This window comes from Gorilla gorilla, chromosome 23 (assembly GCF_029281585.2).
Source record: "Gorilla gorilla gorilla isolate KB3781 chromosome 23, NHGRI_mGorGor1-v2.1_pri, whole genome shotgun sequence".
NCBI classification, from domain to species: domain Eukaryota; kingdom Metazoa; phylum Chordata; class Mammalia; order Primates; family Hominidae; genus Gorilla; species Gorilla gorilla.
In genome coordinates, this window is record NC_086018.1 from 39,240,816 (window position 1) to 39,264,911 (window position 24,096).

The 24,096-nt window shown below is 54.7% G+C and overlaps 1 protein-coding gene across 9 annotated transcripts in view; it reads right to left on the reverse strand.

Moving 5' to 3' along the window:
- Positions 1 to 3,231: 3,231 nt before the first annotated feature.
- RANGAP1 (Ran GTPase activating protein 1) overlaps positions 3,232 to 24,096 on the reverse strand; it is a 57,027-nt gene continuing 36,162 nt past the window's right edge. For 7 of the 9 annotated variants that reach the window (XM_055374740.1, XM_063705010.1, XM_055374737.2 and 4 more), the window contains 12 exons: positions 22,300 to 22,479; positions 19,078 to 19,212; positions 15,583 to 15,741; positions 14,346 to 14,459; positions 13,826 to 13,925; positions 13,656 to 13,740; positions 11,952 to 12,138; positions 10,504 to 10,623; positions 8,629 to 8,731; positions 7,351 to 7,439; positions 6,954 to 7,075; positions 3,232 to 4,294 (listed from right to left, as the gene is read on the reverse strand). In XM_055374740.1, the coding sequence (XP_055230715.1) occupies positions 4,225 to 4,294; positions 6,954 to 7,075; positions 7,351 to 7,439; positions 8,629 to 8,731; positions 10,504 to 10,623; positions 11,952 to 12,138; positions 13,656 to 13,740; positions 13,826 to 13,925; positions 14,346 to 14,459; positions 15,583 to 15,741; positions 19,078 to 19,212; positions 22,300 to 22,479 (1,464 nt within the window). In that variant the 3' untranslated portion in view covers positions 3,232 to 4,224. The remainder of the gene's footprint in view (positions 4,295 to 6,953; positions 7,076 to 7,350; positions 7,440 to 8,628; positions 8,732 to 10,503; positions 10,624 to 11,951; positions 12,139 to 13,655; positions 13,741 to 13,825; positions 13,926 to 14,345; positions 14,460 to 15,582; positions 15,742 to 19,077; positions 19,213 to 22,299; positions 22,480 to 24,096) is intronic. The other 2 variants (XM_055374738.2, XM_019018395.3) reach the window with 1 other exon arrangement.

A 24,096-nucleotide genomic window follows, 5' to 3' on the forward strand; every position in this document is an offset into this window, starting at 1 on the left:
AACCTCCACTTCCCTGGTTCAAGCGATTCTCCTGCCTCAGCTTCCCAAGTAGCTGGGATGACAGATGTGTACCACCACATCTGGTTAATTTTTGCATTTTTAGTAGAGACAGGGTTTCGCCATGTTGGCCAGGCCGGTCCCGAACTCCTGACCTCAAGTGATCTGCCCGCCTTGATCTCCCAAAGTGCTGGGATTACAGGCGTGAGTCACCACACCCAGCCCTGCAGTAACATTTTAAAAAAAGAAATAGTGCCATGCCACACAGACATCTGCTTTGTGCTTTTTTTGCTTGGCAAATTCCAATCAATGGAACTTCAGTGTGCTCTTTCGTCCTTTTTTTGAGACAGGGTCTCACTGTTGCCCAGGTGTGAGTGAAGTGTGATCATGGCTCACTGCCGCCTTGACATACCAGCCTCCCAAGCAGCTGGGACCTCCAGATATGCACCGCCACCTCCAGCTAGTTTTAAAATTTGTTGTAGAGTTGGGGTCTTGCTATGTTGTCCAGGCTGGTCTTGAACTCTGGGGCACAAGTGATCCTCCCACCTCGGCCTCCCAAAGCGTTAGGATTACAGGCATGAGCCACTGCACCTGGCTGTGTCTGGCGTTTTCCACTCAATATTATGTTAGTGAGAATCATCTTTTTATTTTTATTTTTTGAGACAGAGTCTAGCTCTTGTTGCCCAGGCTGGAGTACAGTGGCGTGATCTCGGCTCACTGCAACCTCCGCCTCCCAGGTTCAAGCAATTCTGCTTCAGCTTCCCGAGTAGCTGGGATTACAGGCACCCGCCACCACACCCAGCTAATTTTTGTATTTTTAGTAGAGACGGGTCTCACCATATTGGCCAGGCAGGTCACAAACTCCTGACCTCAAGTGATCCGCCCGCCTCAACCTCCCTAAGTCCTAGGATTACAGGTGTAAGCCCGCACCCGGCTTCATCTATTTTAATTTTTTTTTTTAATTCAGCATTCCAGCCTTCCATTCTATAAATATATGACAACAGTGGCATGGGGCAGGGGCGGGAGGCAGTCTGCCCACGATGCAGGCAGTAAGCGGGTGTGCTGTCAGTGGAGAAGTGAGGCACAATGGAACTGACTTAAAGTTGGTCTCTGCTTTTTATTATCATGTGCTGACAAGTCTAAACAATGTCAATGTTAAAGTATTTGTTCTTGGGCAGACCATTCCTACCTTCTTGGTACCACACCGTACCACAACTAGCTTACCCATTCCTCTAGTGACGGACATTTGGGTTGTTTCCAGCATGCGTTTATTAGAAAGAGCACTGTAGCTGGGCATGGTGGTTCATGCCTGTTAAGTGAGCTGGGGCGGGAGGATCACTTGAGCCCAAGAGTTCAAGACCAGCCTGGACAACACAATGAGACCCTGTCTTTACAAAAAAAAGCTGAACGTGGTGGCTTGTGACATGGTCCCAGCTACTTGGGAGGCTGAGGCACGAAGATCGAGTGAGCCCGGGAGGTCGAGGCTGCAGTGAGCTGTGATCACACCACTGCACCCCAGCCTGGGTGACATGGCAAGACCCTGTCTCAAAAAAAAAAAAAAAAAAAGGTTGTACCAATTTACACATCTGCCACCCACTCCAGTTGCCCCAAATCCTCACCAAACTTGGTACTGTATTTTGTATTTTAGCCATTCTAGTGAGGGCAGAAGAGTGTCACACTGTGATTATGTTTCTCTGGGAGAATCACCTGAGCCCGGGAGGTAGAGGCTGCAGTGAGCCGAGATAGAAGCTGGGCAACATGAGACCCTGTTTGAAAAAAATTAAAGTTATCCCCCCCACCCATATATATATATACAGAGAGAGTTTAGGCAATTATTTTCTCCCTGTCTGTAAGTTGCCTTTGTACTCCTTAATGAGTATTTTGATAAACAGAAACCTGTTCTCACTGCTACATCGTTTCCATTGTGTGAACATCCCACGATAATGGCAAAGGAGGTTAAATACAGCTTAATTTATTCATCTTTTCCTCACTCCTAAAGCCTTGAAGATACTCACCTACACTATCTCCTACAAGCTCTCTCTCTATTTTTTGAGACAGGGTCTCGCTGTCAGTCATGCTGGAGTGCAGTGGCACAATCATGGCTTGCTGCAGCATCGACTTCTTGGGCTCAGGTGATCCTCCCACCTCAGGTTCCCAAGTAGCTGAGACTACAGGCATGCATCACCACACCCGGCTCATTTTTGTATTTTTAGTAGAGACAGGGTTTTGCCATGTTGGCCAGGCCAGTCTTGAATTCCTGGGCTCAAGTGATCTGCCCGCCTCGTCCTCCCAAAGTGCTAGGATTACTACAGGCGTGAGCCACCACACCCGGGTGAAGCTCTATAATTTTTCTTAATTTTTAAAAAATTAACTGAGGTAAAATATATTAATACATAAAATCTATCATTTTAACCATTTTTATGTGTACAATTCAGTGCATTAAGTACATTCACAATGTTATGCAACCATCACCACTCTCCATTTCCAGAACATCTTCATCATCCCAGAGAATCTGTTTGCAGCCTCACTCCCTATTCCACCCTTGCCCTAGCCCTGGCAACCTCTACCTTCTTGTCTCTGAATTTGCTTATTCTAGATGCCTCATCTAAATGGAATCATATTTGTCCTTTTGTGTCTGGCTTATTTCATTTAACATGTTTTCAAAGTTCATCCACGTTGTAGCTGGCATCAGAACTTAATGCCAACCCCACACCCACCCCCTACCGTTATCAACTCACACAGAAGACAGGGGACAGGGCCAGCAGTATCCTCTGCCACCTGGTCACCTACGTGGCCGACTGCCAATGAGAAAATATTGCCCTCTAAGAAACCTTGGAGGGACTTCTTGGAGGCCGTTTGCGGGGGACATGGGCTCCCCAAGCACACACATGGTGTAGGGTAGGAGGTAAGGAAGGTTGGCTGGGCTGTCCTCACATATGTGGCAGTGGAGCAAAGGATCCCAAGGGAGGTGGCTTCCATAGTGAAGGAGCAACGCAGAAGCCAAGCGAGCTGCAGCCCAAAGGCAGGGTGCTGGGTGAGGTGTGGCCAGGCAGGAAAATGGGCCCCCACTCAGGACTGCCACTTCCCAGGTAGTGGCCTGAGGCCGAGGCCGGGCCCTTCTGCAGGGCTGACTGCCCCACAGACTGCTGCGGGGCCGCATGCTCTGCCGAGGTGGGACTCCACGTACAACAGCCCCTGAGACTATCCCGCTTTAGGTGAGAGTTTCTGAGTCTCTGAAGCTGCCACACGACTTTATTTGTGAAGCCCCCGGGCACAGCCCAGACACACACAGAGCACAAAGGGGAAAGCATGGGGCAGTCACGGGTGCTCAGGGAGGTCATACAGCATCTGCCCAGTCCAGACCCTACCGCTCCCCTGCCCCAGGAGGTCCTTTAAGAGCAGCGTCCAGATGCAGCTCGGACACTGGGGACCCTGCCCCTCCCTCCCCAGACTGGAGAACAGCTTTGGGTTGTCAACACTCCCCCTCCAGCCAGGCCAGTCACAGACGACATCTCAGCAGCCAGGAGAAGGCCCACTAGATCCGGGGCCAGCGCAGTCCCAGCAGCTCCTGCTCCTGGACAATCTGGTGTCTGCCTGTCCACACGGTGTGGGGCCCAGGGTTGCCCTCTGCCAACAACCCCACGATCCGACCCCCACAGTCCCACCCATGGCATTCTCTGCTCTTCAGGCTGAGCGGTCAGCACAGTGGTATGGATGGTAGGGGTGACAGCTGCCGCAGGACCAGGGCTTGGTGACGAGAAGCAGCCCCAGGCAGGGCAGGAAACCGCCCAATCACAACACAGAGGGGAAGGACAGCACGCGGGCAACTCCCTGGGTTCTGGCTCCGCCAGGGAGCCGGGCCGGAAGGCAGGTGGGTGGGGACGGCCATCAGGACCCAGGCGGAGATCAGCAGAGCGCCCTCAGGTGGAGGTGAGTTTAATGGCGGAGCAGCTCACAGCCCTTTCCCCTGGGGGCCAACTCCCCACAACAGAGCAGGGCTGGGCCAGCAGAGAGACGTTAAAACCCAAATCCCGACAGGAGGCACAGACCTGCGCATGCGCCACACCCACACACATACTCAGGGGACTGACAGGACACACAGGACACAGACCCGCCCTGCCTCTGGCCAGAGTCCTGTCCAAGGCAATGGCGTAGGCTGCGCCTCAGTTCATCCGAGTCCCTCCCCAGCTCACTGGTCCAGGCCAAGGGATGGGAGAGGCTTTGAGTCTAGACCTTGTACAGCGTCTGCAGCAGACTGTGGCGGGCGAAGGAGCAGGATTCCAGGGCGCTGTTGGGCCTGCGGGGAAAGAAGGGTCAGCAGGTGGGTGTATGCCTCTTGGCCTGTTTTCCAAGTGTGGGGGCCATTTTGGTGCCAGACTCATTTTTGTTAATTTGCACAACGACTCAGCAAGAGAGACATTAGCCCTCTGCCTTCTGCACACTGTGGGTGGGGATGGGAGGTGCGAGAGGCTCAGAGAGCCAGGCACCCAACGCCACATAGCCCAGAGCTGGCCAGAATGCAGCTCCACTCAGCCAGGCTCTCCAAGGGCCCTTCCAGCAGACATAGGCCAGGGAATCCTCACTGGCTGCCAGTGGCCACATAGGACTGGCCCACTAGAGTCCAATCTGGATCATAAGTAAATGGCTAGCCATTGTTTTTTTGGTTGCTTTTTTTCTTTTTCTTTTTCTTTCTTTTTTGAGACAGAGTCTCGCTCTGTCACCCAGGCTGGAGTGCAGTGGTGCGATCTTGGCTCACTGCAAGCTCCGCCTCCCGAGTTCACGCCATTCTCCTGCCTCAGCCTCCCGAGTAGCTGGGACTACAGGCGCCCACCACCATGCCCAGCAAATTTTTTGTATTTTTAGTAGAGACAGGGTTTCACCATGTTAGCCAGGATGGTCTTGATCTCCTGACCTCATGATCCTCCCACCTCGGCCTCCCAAAGTGCTGGGATTATAGGCGTGAGCCACCGCGCCAGGCTGGTTGTTTTTTTCTTGAGACAGGGCCTCTCTTTGTTGCCCAGGCTGGAGTACAGTCCTGGAATCATGGCTCCCTGCATCCTCGACTTCCCAGGCTCAGGTGGTCCTCCTACCTCATCCTCCCAAGTAGCTGGGACCACAGGTACACACCACCACACCCGGCTAACTTTGTATTTTTTGTAGAGATGGGGTTTCACGAATGTTGCCCAGGCTGGCCTTGAACTCCCGGGCTCAAGTGATCCAGTTGCCTCAGCCTCCCAAAGTGCTGGGATTACAGATGGGAGCCACTGCGCCTGAGCTGGCTGTTGTTGCCCTCAATATTAGTTTCACTGCAAAGGAAGAAACTGAGGCAAGACTCTGGGGGACTGGGCAAGTGCGGGACGCAGCCAGGACCAGGCCTGACAACACCTCTGGCCTGAAGCCAATGAACAGGCCAGGATCTGCACCAGGCCGGGCATCCCAGACCATTTGGCTGGGAGCTGAGGGAAGAGGGTCCGTGCGTCACTACATAGTTAATCAGTCACCTTGGACAAGACCCAGGGGGCAGACTGAGGCCTGTGCTGGAGGTTGGGCAACAAGCTGGGAAAAGGCATTTTGCTCTGACCAACAAGGGCAAGAGGCACATGCCCAGGCTTAGGATAGCACAGGGGCTGCCAGGGATACAGAGGGAACTACTCTGACCAGGGGACAGGAAGGACACAAAGGACTCAGGTGCAGGTGCAGGCAGGGGCTGGGGCCACTGGCCAAACAAGCTCTGGACAGCATGGGCAAAGCTCGGCACTGCAGCAACAGCACTGCTATGGAAAGGGGCTCAGGGAGAGCACACTGTGCTGGGGTGGGGTGGGGTGGGGTGGGGTTGGGGTGAGGCTGTGGCCAGCCATGAGATTCACAGTGAGGCTCTACCTAGCACCTGGCAGAGGAGGGGAACAGTGAGATCTGCCATTCACCAAGGCCAGTCCAGCTGCAGCCCAAGGAGTGGTCTGGTGTGGGGGAAATGCGGCCAGAAGGTAAGGCCTGGCTAAGGAGGCAGCGCCATGCAGATGCTGGAGTGGACAGGGCTGCCACAGCACCAGCTGGGTGCTGGAGGCCGCTCACGCTCCGCCAGCCCCGCCTCCCCACATGCACCAAGCATCCTGCCTCAGCTGGTGGGCTCTGGGATCCCCGAGCAAAGGGACTTTCTTGCTCCTCTGCCTGCCCCACGTCCCCGGATGGCGCCGACTGACTGGAAGTGTGGCTGGTCAGGGCGCTTGGAGACAATCTCACTTAACCCCCTGGTTGGACAAATGGGGAGACTGAGACCTGATGAAGGCCACAGGTTGGCCAGGGGCCACACAGGGCCTTCAGAGGGCAAGCCTCCCGACCCCTCTCTGGTGGGGCCTTGCCTCTCTTACTTGACTGTGCCCATCACCCCATCAATGCCCCGGGACACCCTGGGACCCTCCAGAACAAGGCCAAGGTTCACACATTGCTGGGCATTTGGCAGCTCCCGTGGCGATGTGTGTCCCCAGGAGAGGGCCCGGGGCTGCAGAGCCTGGTGTGACCAGGCCCCTTTGGCCTGTGCTGCTGTGAATGTGGACAAAAAGCCACTCCAGAGATGTCACCAACCGCAGCACCTCGCTCAGCAGACATGGGTCTGGACACTGGCCCAGCCTCTTGCTAGTGTGTGACCAAGGGAAACTCCTTAACCAAGCCAGTGCTCCCCATCTGCACAATGGGGGCGCCACATGTCTCCTCTCTCACTGTCCCTGAGCCCCACTGTCCTCAGCTGGGCAGAGGGGAGTGGGCCTCCCAAGGGTGATGAGACTCCAATGCAGATGCTGAGAGCCCAGGAGGCATGAGGGCCTCTCATGCACCTGAGCGGGGCCAGCAGGCTGGCTGGGCTGGGGCTGGGGCTGGGCCTCCCAGAACCGGGCGCCTTCAGACCTGGCCAGAGAAGCCTGAGAGGGCAGGCACTGGCAGAAGGACAAGGCCACACTCACTTGGTCATGAACGCCAGCAGCAGGGGTGCAAGGGCCTTGGGGAAATAGTCCTGCTGCACCATGTGGTTCAGCGCCATCAGGGGGCCGTACAGGTTGGCAATGGCCTTGACCTTGTCTTCACTCTGAGGGGAACACAGCGAAAGGCGGGGTGAGCTTCAAAGTCACCTGGGGGGCCCCTGGACTCCACCATCCAGACTCTGCTGATAGTGCCCACAACTGAGTCCAGCCGGAATCTCATCGTGAAGACCAAGGCTGCTGGGGCAGACCCAGGCCTCGGGGCCCAGTGGGCGAGCCGGCTCAGGACTCGAGGTGAGGGAGGTTGGCGGGCATGGCTGGGGCAGCTTCTGTGCAGACCCCACCCACCTCCCTCCGGGCCTGCTGTTCCTTCCAGCCTCACCTTGAGCAGACCCATGTGCACGAGGAGCCTGGTGAGGAAGGTGTTGGAGTCGAAGGAGGAGGAGCTGAAAGCCTTCTGCATCAGGGCATCTGTAGGGCAGAAGCAGCAGGGGCAGGCTGCTGGCTACAGCAGAGGGCTGGGCCAAGGCACCCAGGGTTCCCCCAACACCGCGAAGACACAGGCTCGCCTGCCTCCTTGCCCTGACGAAGAGGCGAACACGAGAGGGATGGCAGAGACACAAGAACCAGAGGGAGTGGCAGGTGGCATCAGAGGATGGACTCAGTCCATCTACCAGCTGTGACACTCTGGCCCTTGCCCATCCTGGCCTCAGGTATAAAATGGGCATGGGGATGACACCCACTGTGCCCACCTCACACCGTGGGAATGGAGATTTCCTGAGGCAAGCTACCACTGGGGAGGATTCAGGTTATATTGGCAGGGTGAGGGGATGTGCAGGGACTGTGCCAGGCTTCCTGGGAAACAGAACTAGGGCAACTTGTCCCCCAAAATGCCCACAGGCGGGCCCTCAGGGAGCAGGCTTGTGTCTGGCCCCCACCTCCTTCCGAGCCTCATTTCCCACTGAGCCGCCCTCCCCGCTTCGACACCACGCCGGGAAGAGGCACCACATGTCCTTCCACCCCTTTCTATCTTTTCCAGGAACCGTCCCCCTCGCCTCAGGGCCCTTCCTCCCCTCTGCCTAACCAGAACTGGCCCAGGTTTCGTTAGATGTGGAGGCTCAGTCAAGTACATGGAAACAGGGTGGAAGGTGACAGGTGCTGGAATGGAGGAAACAGACAGGGTGGGGAGAGGGTTGTGATAGGGCTGGAGGGATATGGGCTGGTGCTCCAAGGAAGCCCCCATAATGTTATGGGGAAAGGTGTCCTCTGTGCAAGGAACCTCCAGGTAGAGTGGACGTGAGCACAGAGGCTCCAAGGTGTGGACAAGGGCTCGGCTCTCACCATCCCTCCTCCCGATAGACCTGCGTCCATTGGGCTTGCAGATGTGACTATCTGGACTTCCTAGAGCGGGCTCTGGGTTCTAACTGTACATGGCTGTGTGGATTTGGGAAAGGCCGCAGTTTCTCAGTGGTGAAAAACAGGGAGAAGAGCACCCAGCCGGCTCCACGGCACGACCCTGACGGAGGAAAAACTCAGGTGGCCAAAGAGCAGTTCCCATGAGAGTGCTGGGGCTGACGAGTTACAGCAACCACAAAGGACACCTGGGGCCCACGAGCATCAAGGGACAGAGGGCACCCAGGTCTCACCCAGCCCACATTACCTACTGCATCCTGCACTGCCGTCCTCACAGTAGCTTCGTCCTTGAACACAGATGACACCTTTAGGAAGGCAGAGACCACCTTCTCGGGGTCAGACGTGTCAGTCTGAGGACAAAAGAGACAATGGTTGGCCTGCGGCATGTGGTGGAGAGGTACCTGGGCTCTGACGCTAGCTAGGAGAGGCCTGGGCAGTACAAAGGCCCCTGGCGGGCAAGAACAGGTCCTGCCTTACCCCATGCTGTCCCTTCAGAGTCTGGCTTGGATTTGGCCTGCAGCAAGCACATATGCAGCATAGAGAGGGAATGAATGAGTGAATGAACAAGGATGAAAAATCATCCCAGCCGGGTGCGGCAGCTCATGCCTGTAACCCCAGCACCTTGGGAGGCTGAGGTGGGAGGATGGCTTGAGGCCAAAAGTTTGAGACCAGCCTAGGCAACATAGCAAGACCCCATGTCAACAAAAAGGAAAAAAATTAGCCAAGGATGGTGGTGTGTGCCTATAGTCTCAGCTACTTGGGAGGCTGAGGCAGGAGGACTGCTTGAGCCCAGGAGGTCGAGGTTGCACTGAGCCATGATTGCACCACTGCACTCCAGCTGGAGTGACAAAGCAAAACACTGTCTCAGAAAAAAAAAAAAAAAAAAAATCATTTCAGGGATCCAGTGGTCCCCATCTTGTAATTGAACTTGAAGAAATAATCTAGCATGTAGACAATACTCACATGCAGAAACGTTTACCTCAACCTCACAACAGGGCAAAGTAGAAAAAACGTCAGAAACAGTGCCTGGCTTTTAAGTGCTACATCCACACATTGCAATAAAAATCCTGAGAAGAGTTTTATGGGCACAAGAAAGTGATGAATGGTGCTAAACCAAAGTGATAGGCCACAGAAAGGCTTACAACATCTGATTTATCATGTTAAAAGAAACAAAGAATACAGGCAAAACCTAACAAAGCAATTGGCCGAAATGTTAAGCCAACTCTGAGAGTGGGCCCGTTTTATTTCTCTGTAACCTCCAAGCCTCCGCTTTCTTATCTACAAAATAAGGGCTGGCCGGGTGCGGTGGCTCATGCCTGTAACCCTAGCACTTTGGGAGGCCGAGGTGGGTGGATCATGAGGTCAGGAGTTCGAGACCAGCCTGGCCAACATGGTGAAACCTCGTCTCTATTAAAAAATACAAAAATTAGCTGGGCGCGGGAGGCTGAGGCAGGAGAATCGCTTGAACCCAGGAGGCAGAGTCTGCAGTGAGCCGAGATCGTGCCACTGCACTCCAGCCTGGGCGACAGAGTGAGACTCTGTCTCAAAAAAAAATAAAAAAATAAAAAAATAATAAAATAAAATAAAGTAAGGGCAGCAGAGTCTACATTTCATGTTGCCAAGAGGGTTAAATAAAATCATGCCCAAATACAGTGCCTGACAGAAAATGGATGCCCCGAAGATCATCTATGAATGAATGAATGAGCCAACCAACAAGTGAGGCTGGAGTGAAGGCACCCGTCCTGCAATAGGCATGTCACTTCCAAAGGAGCCCTGGGCAACAGAGTTGTTCTCGAAGCAGCTGGGCTGACGGAACACGCAGAGAGAAGCCAAGGAGGGGGTGGGCACATGCAAGGGTCTTAAGGAAATTCCCTAACCCCAGTCGGCATGGGAACTGGTGGGCTGCACTTTCTGTAGGCTGAGTGGGGAGGGAACATTTGCAACCCCTGGAGGCTTATAAATACCCTGGACATTTGCGCGTGTTGTAACAGTGGCAGGCCAAGCCTCCCTGCACCCAGCTGACAGCGTCGCACCCCCAGGTCTCTGAGCTGTTCGTCCCTTTTCTCTAACAGCTCCAGAAGCCACAGCGCGTACAGCGTGGGGGTCGAGGGGTGGTTATTACCTGCTGGGCTATCAGCACGGAGCTCTTGGGCCCTAGGCGCAGCAGCTTCTCTGGAGAGGGAAAAGCCAGGAAGGTGGAGACGTCTGCAGGACATGGGGAGGACAGCACGGGAGCTGGCTCCTGGGAAGTAGGGGCACAGAAGCTCTGGAGAATTCCGGACCCCAGACTCCCCGACACAGCTGTGCCCATCCCTACACCCAGCACATCCACCCTTCACTCCAGCCCATCTAGGCTCAAAGTCTAGAATTCTTCCTCCCACTCAGCTGCATTTCCCATCTATCAACATCACCCAGAGATGCTGGCCCTGGATGGCTCTTGGTCCAGGAGCCTTTGGGGTGAGGGGGAAGCTACCTCCCTGGGACTCAAAAAACCTGCTACAGCCAAGTGGATCCTCGTCATGACATGCAGTGCCCCAGAAATGACTATGGAGGCACATAGGGGCTAAAGTGGGTCCCCGTAGAACTACAGTCCAGCCTGGGTAAGCCCTGCTAGCACCAGAGGTGCCCAGAGAAAAACCTGAATTGAGGCGAACCTAGCCATTTGTTTAATTGCTTCCATAAACCAGAGAAGCAGCCCAATTCAGCGTAAGCATGGGGAGTCCTTGTCCAGAGCCAAGGTTCTCCAGGAGCTTTACTTAGGAACCTGACAGGGAATGCAAATAAATGAACTGGAGGTGTGGCAGCCCTGATGCCACCAGCCCCGGGCCAGACAAGGGACACCAAGTGCCCAAGCCAGGTCATGGCCCAGCCACCATCCCAGGAATGCGGGAGCGGTTCCTAAGGGTCACCAAGACAATCCTCTGGTGGGTGGGGAAAAAAAAAAATCAGAATTTCTATTTATGCTTATTTGTTTATTCTTTCAGAAATCCTTATGCATATCTTATACATAATGCAGCAGCACTGCTACTTGTAAATAGACATTTATATTGGGGTAAACAGAAATATAGGTAACTATGGCTGGGCACGGTGGCTCAATGCCTGTAATCCCAGCACTTTGGGAGGTCGAGGAGGGTGGATCACCTGAGGTCAGGAGTTCAAGACCAGCCTGGCCAATATGGCGAAACCCCGGCTCTACTAAAGATACAAAAATTAGCCAGGCGTGGTGGGTGGCAAGCATCTGTAATCCCAGCTGTTTGGGAGGCTGAGGCATAAGAATCACTTGAACCCGGGAGGCAGACGTTGCAGTGATCCGAGGTCACACCACTGCACTCCAGCCTGGGTGACAAGAGTGAGACTCCATCTCAAAAAAAAAAAAAAAAAGAAAGAAATATAGGTAACTATCATTACACTGGGACCATTTTCTTTTTTTTACTCAATATCATGCAATCAAAAAAAAATGTTTGTGGCTACTGTGCTTAAGGAGACACCCCCTACCCCATTGTGAAAGTGCCTCGGGATTTCACATTCTCAGGACCAGGGCTCTGATTGTGGCAAATGATAGAAACTCACCCCACTGTTAGGGTCCAGAATCTTCCGTGAGGGCGTGGCTGACTTCTCTCCCTGCCCTCGCTGCTGAGGCTCTTCTTCTTCCTCCTCCTCCTCTTCTTCCTCCTCTTCCTCATCTTCCTCCTCCTCTTCTTCTGCTTCCTCTTCTTCCTCTTCTCCTTCCTCCTCCTCCTCCTCGTCCTCGTCATCACTGCAGAAAGAGCTGGCTGAAGCAGATCCTCTCTACCCAGCAGCCCAGGTTGCCTCCAAGGCCTGGCTCCATGAGCCCAGAGACCTCACCTCAGCCAGGCGGGAGAGAGCCTGGTGGGGTGGGAGCACCTGCTCCCAGGGCAGGGGCAGGTGGATCACCACGGAAATCCACGCTGTGGACACAAAAAAATCAGATCGGCTGGGCGCGGTGGCTCACGCCTGTAATCCCAGCACTTTGGGAGGCCGAGGTGGATGGATCATGAGGTCAGGAGATCAAGACCATCCTGGCTAACGTGATGAAACCCCGTCTCTACTAAAAATACAAAAAATTAGCCGGGTGTGGTGGCGGGCGCCTGTGGTCCTAGCTACTCGGGGGCTGAGGCAGGAGAATGGCGTGAACCCGGGAGGCGGAGCTGGCAGTGAGCCGAAATTGTGCCACTGCACTCTAGCCTGGGCAACAGAGCGAGACTCCGTCCCCCACAAAAAAAAAAAAAAAAAAAAAAAATCAGATCTTGTCCCTGTCCTCAAGGAGCCCCAGGTTTCATGGAGAGACAGAAAACGAAGACAGCTTTGTCACACCTAGAGCCCAGGGCTTGGCAGGAACACTGCCCAGGTTGAGATGCCAGGGCAGGGGCGCCCACATCCACATGACCTCAGGAAGCTACAGGTGTGGTGGAGGAAGAAGAGTAGGGGCATCCTTGCCCCACAGGAAGGCTGGTCCATTTCCCAGTGACAGTGGGACCTGTGAGGTTCAGCCCACCTCGGAGTCCCCAGTTCCTAGCCTCAGCTCAGGGCCTAGCACCGAGGAGACACGACTGAGTATCTGACACACGAATGAGGCCGACTTGGAGATGCGAGGGGCGCAGGGAGCCCGATGCTGATGGCCCAACCGGACTTGGATCCAGGAGATGGCCGCTCCCCGGCCACCCACCTTCGCCTCCAGGTAGACTCCCCAGGCCCCACAGTCACTTCCTTTCTAGAGTCAGCGTCTTAAGAACAATCCCGAGTGCAGCCCCTTCTGGCTGCCCCCACCTCCCACCCCCATCACTCCCCAGGCCCACCACATCAGGATGAGATCTGGCCTCACCCCTTCAGAGGCCTCCCCAACTCCACCACTCTACAGGGTGGCCCCGCTTAGCCCGTACGAGCTCCTCTGTTGAATAGACAACTCATTCTGTCTCCACCCCACGACACAGAAACCCTGACTGTCCCATCCTTATAGCCCTGATGCCTAGTGTATGACCTGGTACATAACAGGAGTGCAACCAACGTTTCTGAATAAATACAAGTAGAAACAAATAAAGGGGCCAGGTATGGTGGTGGGTGCCTGTAATCCCAGCTACTTGGGAGGCTGAGGCAGGGGAGTCACTTGAACCCAGGAGGTGGAAGCTGCAGTGAGCCGAGATCACGCCACTGTACTTTAGCCTGGGGAACAGAGCAAGACTCCATCTCAAGAAAAAAAAAAGAAAGGAAGGAATAGCCTGACCCCGACCTCTGGGGCCACCCCGAGTTCCCTACCTGAGGGACGCCAGCACCTTGGCCATGTTGAAGCCCTCCAGCACCTCCTGAAGCTGTTCACAGCCTTCTTCTCCCAGGGTGTTGCCTGCTCAAGGGGAGGGAAGAGCAGTCAGCCGGGGTGCCAGGGCCAGCCTAGCAGACCTGTGCAGAGGCCTCCCCCATCCGACTACCGTTCAGGTCCAGCTTCTCCAGCTCAGCTTTGTCTGCCATGGCCTCAGCAACAGCCAGGGCAGCATCCCTCTTGATTTCACAGAATGACAAGTTCAGCTCCTGAAAATAAGAGGAAGGGTTGGAGGCAGGCAGAAACCCGGGCCAGGACACCAGATTCTACCCTAAGCCTCAGTTTCCCCAAGTGAGGATATGGCAGGCTCTGTCCTCCAGGTTGGGCAAAGTGGGCAGGAAGAATAACACCAACAACAAAAATAATGCCCTGCAGCCAACGATGAGTCACGTACTGTGTTTACTTAAATCACACAACAGTGACGTACACCACTCCCTGCCTCCCGCTTTAGAAATGAAGAAACCATGGCTCAGAGGGGTGTGGAGGCTCACACAGCATCACAGGGCCCGAAGTGGAGGAGCTGGGATATGGGCGCAGGCCCACCTGCCTTCAGACCAGACCCCTGTGCCCCCAGCCGCCCCACCACCCACAGACCCCAGAGGGAGGACGTCAGGCGTCCAGGCTGGCACCTTTAGCTTGGGCAGGCCACCGCGGATGGCATCTGCAATGGCAACTGCACCCTTGGAGCGCACCAGGCAGTCCCCAAAATTAATCACCTCCACCTGCCGCAAGGTCTTCAAGGTCTGTGAGGGGGAAGCAAGGGTCCAGAGTGAGGGTGCAGACCACACCCCAGCCCTCAGCAAGCCCCGGGGGCCCCACACGGTCACATCCCACGCCAGCCACCACACACTGTCCTCCTCTGCAAGTCACCAGCTTTGCCGTCTTCTCCTTGTTGGCCTCTGGGCCCCTGGCCAAACCTCCTCCACCCCTCCCCACGTTACGGCCAGAACTCTTCCTGAGACCAACCAAGCAAGGCTCCTGCTGAGTATCTGGGTCTTCCACACGTAAGCTGATCCCTCTGCCTGAAACACCCATCCCCCACCCTCTGTCCAGAGAAAGACCACTTGCCCTATACAACTTAGCCAAAATGTGATCTCTTCCACGAAGCCTGCCCTAAGTCTGATTTGAACTTCCTTCTGACGTGTTCCCCAACACCTGCACACATCTCTGCTAACACATAGGCAGCCGGACTAGCCTTCTGTGGGGCCACGGGGCCCTGGCAGCCAAGAAGCCACTGCGTTCAGAGCCCAGCACTGTTACCACTGGCAGCTTCCTTCCCTCCTTGAGCTAGGGTCTCCCTGAAGGCGGGGTCTTTGGCTCAACCCTATGTGGCCTGCACTTGGTACAAAGCCAAGCACTAAATGGGGACTCAAAAAACAGCTGCTGGGCCAGGCACAGTGGCATACACCTGTAATCCCAGCTACTCAGAAGGCTGAGGTGGGAGGATCACTTGAGCCCAGAAGTTCAAGACCAGCTTGGGCAACAGTAAGACTCCATCTCAAAAAGTGATAATAAATAACAAAACAAACAACAGCTGCTGAACAAATCAACCAGGAAAACAGATGTGGGGAGCAGTCTGCTCCTGTGCAGCCTGAGAACAAACCAGCGGCAGTCGCTGGGGGCTGCAGAGGCGGCTCAGGAGAAGGTGGCATGAAGAATCAGAGCTGCCCGAGGAGGGCGTGGGTTACCCTGGGACCTGCAACCCTGTTCAGGACGTGTTCAAAGAGCTGGAGCCATGGGGCACACACCCAGGGGGCAGGCAGGGGGTAGAGGGGTCCCTGCTAAACGGAGCCCCGGCTTCCCTGGAAAGACAGCAGCCAGCCTCTATCTGGCGGGGCCCAACTGGCTCTGCCACACTCGCCTCACCTCCGCCATGGCCACGGCGCCCTTCTCAGTGAAGGTGTTGTCATTCAGGTTGATGACCCGCAGCAGGGGGTTGACAGCGAAAGCCTGGGCCAGGGCAGTGATGCCAGGGTGGTTGATCCCATTCTGTGGCATGTGGACCTCCTCCAGGGTCCCGATGACCTGTGAAGAGGAGGCAGAGTGTGGAGGGGGCCCCGAGTGCCAGGTGACATCCAGCAGGCAGGAGAGCAATTCCACACAGCAGGTACAGGAATGGGCTGCCACCAGCACAGGGCAGGGGCCTGTCTGTGGGATTTGGGGGCATGGCTGCATCTGACTCTTTCCACAATCTCCTGAGGGAGGCCTACTGCCTGGGATAGGATCCCCACCAGAGAAAAGACTAGGGATCAAAGAGGCGAAGTGACTTGCCCAGGGTCACAGAGCTCTAGATCCAGCAGGTCGATTTCTTGTTCTCAGTCTGGTGTCCTCGGCACAGCGGGACCCTGGCTGTGGTGAGCAGGCACTCATGCCCCTTCTCTGGATGACATAGCTCCATGTGACCTTTCTTTCTTAGGGGCCCTCCTAGCCCACCCACCTACACAACATAACCCCTTCAACATGGCGTCCTTCTCTAGGGATGAGGAGGGTGTGCCCTGGCCCATGCAGCCCTATCACAGCCTGGCCTTTTGATACCCATTCTCTCTGCCTCCTTATTTTCTTTTTCTTTTTTCTTTTTTTTTCCTTTTTTGAGACGGAGTCTCGTTCCGTCGCCCAGGCCGGAGTGCGGTAGCATGATCTTGGCTCATCGCAACCTCCGCCTCCCAGGTTCAAGTGATTCTCCTGCCTCAGCCTCCTGAGTAGCTGAGATTACAGGCGTGCGCCACCACACCCAACTAGTTTTGTATTTTTAGTAGAGATGGGGGTTTCACCATGTTGGCCAGGCTGGTCTCGAACTCCTGACCTCAGGTGATCCAGCTTCCTCGGCCTCTCAAAGTGCTGGGATTACAGACGTGAGATACCACACCTGGCCATTCAGCATTTTCTTGGCAGGCTAACTCATATGAGTTCTAGGGCTCTTGTTTTGGTCACCTCCTCTCCCAGGAAGGCTTCCTGGATTCCCCCAGCCAGGGTCCAGTGTGCGTTCCTCTGTGCTCCCGGAGCACCTGGTCCCTCCTCTATCACGGTGGTCCTCATCCTGCCTATATTCAAAGCCTATATTCCGTCTGCATCCCATCGGCCCCTGAGCTTTGGAGGAGAGGGCCATGTCCCAGTCTGCACTGTGACCCAGGACTGAGGGTTGGCCTGGCTTAACTGTGCCAAGGAGCCTTCTGCTGTCTTCAGGTGCTCAGTGCAGCATAGGGCAATGGGGGGAGTGGGTGGTCCACAAATAAATACAGGAAGGCCAACCTGGGCACACTCCAGGTCAGCCCTTCTTAGTATTTTCTGTGCCATGAACCCTTCAGGCAGTCTGGTGAAGCCCCTGGGTCCCCTCCTCAAAAAATGTTTTTTTAAAATTTTAAGATAAATTACAAAGGAAATCAACTCAGTTGGAACAGTTATCAAAACATTTAGGAAAAAACTCCAAACGCATGCTGTAGTGATACACAAACTTCTTGTTAATGCACTAAATAACAAGATCTAGGGGTGGGTCCACTATTACTGTAATTTTGATGTAGTGAGAAATATTTCTATATATCAGCAGTAACTATAACTTCATATGAAATACCTGTGATTTCCACTGGGGATAAAGTCACAAGATTTTCTTTTTATTTTTTTAAAAATTTTAAGCTGGGCACAGTGGCTTATGCCTATAATCCCAGTACTTTATGAGGCCAAGGCGAGTGGATTACCTGAGGTCAGGAGTTTGAGACCAGCCTGGCTAACATGGTGAAACCCCATCTCTACTAAAATACAAAAATTAACTGGGTGGGCATGGTGGTGCACACCTGTAGTACCAGCTAATTGGGAGGCTGAGGTGGGAGGATCACTTGAGCCTGGGAAGCTTCAACTGCAGTGGGCCGAGATTGCACCGTTGTACTCCAGCCTGGGCAACAGAGCGAGACCCTGCCTCAATAAAATTTTTTTTTTTTGGGTTCAGGGACTACATGTGCTTGTTTGTTATGTGGGTAGTCACCGGCCTTTCTAATGCTGTGAGGTTTATTGTCTACATTTATAATCAAAGGTCACACTACATATTTTAGCTACATTAGTAATAAATAATGATGTTATTTTTTCCTCATCCATGTTCACAGACCCCTGAATTCTATCCACATACTGGGGGGGATTAAGAACCCCCATTCTAAGCGAACCAGAGGGCACCTATGAAGGTTCAGCACAACCACAGCGCACCCCCTCCTCCCAGTGCACTGAGGACAGCAGGCTGAGGGCAGGGACAGATCCAAGGATGGCAGTGAGGCCCCCACCAGCTCCAGAGGAGGCAGCAGGAGCTCCCCTGCAGCCAGGGGTGCAGGGAGACACAAGGCAGATCTCTGCAATGTCCACTTGGCACTGAAGCAGGCAAAGGGTGTCTACAGACAGCCTCAATGGGCAGCCAGGACAGTGGGTGCCATTCCGGCCCATATGAGCAATGCTCCTAGGATACTGTTTGCTAAAGAAAACATTTAAATTAAGAGAAGAGGGGCCGGACGTGGTGGCTCACGCCTGTAATCCCAGCACTTTGGGAGGCCCAGGTGGGCAGATCACTTGAGGTCAGGAGTTCGAGACCACCTGGCCAACATGGTAAAACCCCATCTCCAATAAAAATACAAAAATTAGCCGGGTGTGGTGGCGGGTGCCCGTAATTCCAGCTACTCGGGAGGCTGAGGCAGAACTGCTTGAACCTGGGAGGCGGAGACTGCAGTGAGCCAAGACCACGCACTGCACTCCAGCATGGGTGACAGAATGAGACTCTGCCTCAAAAAAAACAGGAAAGAGAGGAGGGAGACAGACCCCAAAGTTTTCAGTCCTGTTAGGGGCAAGTGTAGCCTTCTGCTGGCACTCACGATCGGGGACTCAGCAATGTCCTGCGGGGATGGGGAGAGAAGAGTGGAAGAGGAGTGGGGACAAGGTCACCTGAGAGCACGTCATTTGGCACCTGAGCCCTGTGGCTGCCCCTGCCTATCTCCCTATCTTGGAAGTCTGGTATGTTCCTTCTCTGTGCCCCACACCAGGGGCTGGGCCAGGCTACTGTCAGCACTCGCACCATCTCACTTCACCACTTCTGAGCCTGGCAGATGACACTCCTTGGTCAGAGTGGCCTGCCTGGCCTGAAGCCCCACAGGGGCTGGCTCACCAGTGGGAGCCAGTCACACACCTTTCCAGAAAGTCACACACCTTTCCAGAAATGCATGACAGGAATCCTGGCTCATTTTCGGATGGGTTAACAGGCTTGGAGAGGGCACGTGACGCCCCAGGTCTCTTGGTTGAGTGCCAGCCCTGGGATTAGCATCCAGAACTGTCAGCCTACTATGCCGAGTGCACCTCAAGGCTGCAGGGGCAGGATGGACAGAAACCACTCACCCTAAAAGCTTCTGCCAAGGCAGTGGCGCCATCGTTCTCCAGACGGTTTCTGCCAGCCACAAAGACCTTCAGGGCCAGAGGCTTGCCTTGGGCACTGGATTTCCGGTGACATTCGGTCAGAGCTGCAGCCAGGATCTGTGGGGAAAGGCAAGGGGCCCCGGCCATGGGCAGGAGCCCCTTCTCCCAGCGGGGTGGCCACTGCCGCTGAACTGCTCTTCAACATCCCACGCCACCCATCGGTGCAGGTCAGGGGACGCAGGACTGCTAACAGCTCAACAGTCACACCTTAAATATGTCCAGCACTTCAGTTACAAAAGGTTTTTATCTCTAATGCTGTGTCATACCAGCCTGAGAGGTTTAGCTTCACTTTCGAGACGGGGAGACCAAGCCCTACTGAGGAAAGGGAGAGACCACATGGAGTGGATGAACTTTCAGCCAGGTCCAGGGGAAGGACTTCCTAGTCAGCTCACTTCACTGTCTAAGGCCCTCTGCTAGGTGGGAAAATCATGGCTCCCATTTTCCAGCTGAAGAAACTCAGGGTAAGAGGAACGGAAACTTTCTTATGGTCAATAAACAAGTGGTGGACTCTGGACCAAAGCCCAAATCTTCCAGCTTCTCTTCCACACTCCACAATGTCCAAGGGAGCCAGCTGCCAAGTCCACGGTCCAGACGAACCTGTCTGACACCTGCCTGTGCCTAAAAGCTGGCCAGGCACAGCAGGAGCTTGCCTGCTGGTGGTAAAAACCTAACACCCAGCTTGCCCTGTCCCTGGTGTGGTGCCAGGAAGTAGCTTCTACCCTGGTTACACCATTAGGAAAAGCACTGAAAAACGGAGACTGACCGATGGGAATCAGAGCCCATGGTAAATGCGACATAAAAGAATCACGAGCGAGTGCACCGACAGAAGTGATATTTGCAGAACACCTGATGTTTGCAGAGCACCTGCTAGGGCCTGGGCATCCTTGGCATATTTTCTTGTTTCAACCTCAACACCAGCCTGGGAGGCAGGCAGGATTGGCCGTACTTTACAGATGAGGAAGCTGAGGCTCTGAGAGATGAGTGAATTGGCCAAGGTCACCCAGTAAGTATTTAGCAAAGCTGCACATGGCGGGTGGGTTGGCCTAACTCCTGGCATGAGACTGCACACAGCCGTCCTTGAGGAACAGAAGAGCCAGCACCTGCCTGACTCCACGGTGGTGATGGTGGATCACGCACACACGATCACGCACACACTCAGGGTAGAGACACCAAACTTCTGCCAAAGACCAGCCTCTGAGGAAGCTACTCAGCAGCAGCAGCCGACTGCTAGGTCACCCCCATTCTCCCAGATTCCCTGGAGGCCACGTGGTGACGGCCTTAGCTCCTGCAGGAGTCCAACTTGGGTATGGAGAGTTCCCAAGCACACGGCCATGCCTCTTGCCCCGCCAACTCCTCTGGGCCCTTCTATTCTCATGGTGCGTGGCACAGAAACCACACTAAACACACTGCCCAGAAGAAAAAGATTCCAAAGGACCTGCAGGCCTTGGTTAGACACCCAGATCATGGTGTCTGAGCTCCCAAGAGGCATAGGTCAGCAAGGCCAAGACCCAGAGACCTAATCAAATCAGTGGTCAGGGAGGCACAGAGAACCATCAATCAAACTCCAGGGTGGGCCTGTCTGCCCAGGAGGCCCTCTGGCCCTGGGTCCAAAACTCATTCCCCAACTCACCCCATTACAAGTATAGGACAGGCCAGACAACTCCTGGCCAGTAGGAAAGCTCCCTGAGCCTCAGTTTCCAGGCACTGCTGGGCAGGAGACGGGAAGTAATGGAAGGAAAACCGAAGCATTTTGCTAGAATAGAGTCTCTGGCTCTCCCAGCATATGCCACTCACTCTAGGTTGGGCCACGCCTGCTTTCTGTGCTGATGCAAACATTTTTATATGTTTCTGTTTGTTTGTTTGTTTGTTTGTTTTTTGTTTTTTGAGACGGAGTTTTGCTCTTGTTGCCCAGGCTGGAGTGCAGTGGTGCCATCTCGGCTCACTGCAATCTCCGCCTCCCGGGTTCAAGCAATTCTCCTGCCTCAGCCTCCCGAATAGCTGGGACTACAGGCACCTGCCACCACACCCAGCTAATTTTTGTATTTTTAGTAGAGATGGGGTTTCACCATGTTGGCCAGGCTGGTCTCGAACTCCTGACCTCAGGTGATCCGCCCGACTCGGCCTCCCAAAGTGCTGGGATTACAGGCATAAGCCACTGCGCCACCGTGCCCGGCCCATTTTTACATCTTAACACAGGGATAGCTTATTGCCCAAGTGGACTTGGGGGAGGGCTGGCTAAGGCAGGCACAGAGCCTGCCCCTGCTCACCCTCACGTCAGGCCGAGGGACACAGGCACCCTCTGCAGGGGAGGCCACTCCAGCTCCTCAGCCTGGGGCTCCATGGGCCTCACAGCACTAGCTATGTGATCCACTCCACCCCATCTCTCTAAGCCTATGCTGAGTCATGTGGAAAAACTGGGATGGCACCAGCCACCTTTCAGTGTGGGTGGGAAAAGTTAAGGTATTGCATATTCAAATAAGATATCCCCAACTGCTGTTAGTTCCGTGTCCCCAGCCCTTTTCTCCCTTTGGTTAGAAAGTGTGTGTAGGGGTTGCAGCCTGGCACTCAGTGTCCTCCAACCGTGGGTCTAAAGGCACTGGGATGGAGTTGGAAGAGAATAATACGGCAGGCCGCCCTTGATGCAGGTTCTGGGAAGCAAAGAAGCTCCACTCTACACTGACCAGCCCAACGTGAAGCTCTACACTGACCTTGCCTGAGGACACCCCCTGGGCAAGGCCCTGTCTAGGAATAAAGGTGAGCTGTGACGGTGCCCCCCTGAGCATATGCTCCTCTTTTCAGACTCCCTCTGCCTATGTGCCAGGCTCTACCAGCTGCTCTGCGGGTACAGTGAGTATAGGGATGCCCCAAGCCCTGAGTTTTGCAGAGCCAGCAGGCTGGAGCAGGTATGCAGCGGCACTCCCTCTGCGTTGCCAAGCCAACCCAAGAACTGGGGATGGTTGCTTGGCAACCCCACCCTCATGGATGCCTCTACCCTCCGGCCACAGGCTGTTGCCTTTGAGGCCTTTCTCTTTTGAAAACAACGGCTGACCATCCCAGATGGTGGTGGCCAAGGGCCAGGGCACATATGTCAGACGGATGTGGAGGGCACAGGAGACTCTGCGGGGAGGGGGCTGCCACACCCACCTTGCCGCCGCCAATGCCCATGCCACAGTTGTTGAGCTTGAGTTCGTGCAGGGTGAAGCAGGCTGAGCTCTTGAGCAGGGCCTCGAAGCCTTGCACACCGTCGGGCCCGAATGCGTTGTCACTTAAGTCCAGCTCCACCAGCTGGGCCCCAGCTGTGATGAGTCCTTCCCCTAGTGAGATCTGGGCACAGAGGAAGCTCGTGTCAGTTTCATAGACACCCAGCTTCTGTGCTGGGTGCTGCTTCTGTGCCAGGCCCAGCTCTGCCTTCCAAGGACACCCCGGCTGGTGCAGAACCAGCACAGACACAAACCATTTCGGTATTCTTAAGACTGGAAACCCTGCAAAGGGCTCCTAACAGCTGGAGAGTGGGGGATGCGTATGCCTGGGGTGGCCCGGGAAGGCTCCTTGTAAGAGGTGGCATTTGGACTTAGTCTGGATGAGAATCAGCTAGTCAACGTGAAAAGACTCCAGGCAGCTGAAAAAACAGGAGCAGAGAAACATAAGCATGAAGCAGCAGGCTGTGAGCCTGGAGGAAAGCTGTGGGTAGGCTCCAGAAGAAGCTGTAGCATGGGCTTTGGGTGGAAGGGAAGTGAGGGGTCAGATCAGGCAAGAGCCTTGAATGCCAGGCCAAGGACTGTGAGCCTCAGCCTGAGAGCAGTGGGCTTTGAGGTGGCTGAGGGATATGGAAATTAACATCCCCAGACCTGAGGTGAGCAGATGCACAGAAAGAGGGGCTGGAGTGCCCACCCAGGAGTGTGAGGCAGCGACACTGGCAACAGAGGGGAGCTGCCGGCTGGTGTGACAAGTGTGGGAGAGGAGCTGCCTGTTCATGGAGCAGGGGACATGCAGAAGCTGGTGGTTCCCTGTTCGTGCAGGAGAGAGGGAGGAACCACAAATGCCTCCAGGGTTTCTGGTGGTGACTGGCAGATGCAGGTGGCCATCTCTAAGCCACGGCCAGGATCAGCTTTGACAGGGGGATTTGAAGCTCTCCTGGAAACCTCCTAGGCTGGGGAGAGCTACATTCCCTCACCCCACCAGGAGAAATGGTCAGAGAGGAGGCTCTGCCAGAGACTGGGTCAGAAATGGGGCTGGGCAGGTGGTCCATGGAGGCAGGAATGTGGAAGGGAGACTTTCTGCCCTCACCCTGGCCACAGATATGGCAGATGAGGCAGTTTCTACCATCCTCCCACCACTCAGTAAGCAAAAGGCAATGTGTCCTCTCGTTGCCCTACCCACAGAAAGCCTAGCCCCTGGTGGCTGGGTGCGGTGGCTCACGCCTGTAATCCCAGCACTTTGGGAGGCCGAGGCGGGTGGATCACGAGGTCGGGAGATCGAGACCATCCTGGCTAACACAGTGAAACCCCATCTCTACTAAAAATACAAAAAATTAGCCGGGCGTGGTGGTGAGCGCCTGTAGTCCCAGCTACTTGGGAGGCTGAGGCAGGAGAATGGCATGAACCCGGGAGGCGGAGCTTGCAGTGAGCCGAGATCGTGCCACTGCAGTCCAGCCTGGGAAACAGAGTGAGACTCCGCCTCAAAAAAAAAAAAAAAAAAAGCCTAGCCCCTGGCGATCTGGCCTCAACTGACCTCTAGCCCTGAAGCAGCCACAGCTGCTCAAACACCCTGTGCCTACTCCACCACATGCCATCTTCTAAACCCAAATTCTCTTATCCCCCTCTTAAGATTTATTCTCACGATTGGGAACATAGAGATAAGAATACTTTCTCTTCCCCATTCCTACAGGGTCAAGTAAAAGAAACAAAAACCAAAAGAATACCTTCTGAAAGCTCAGGGAAA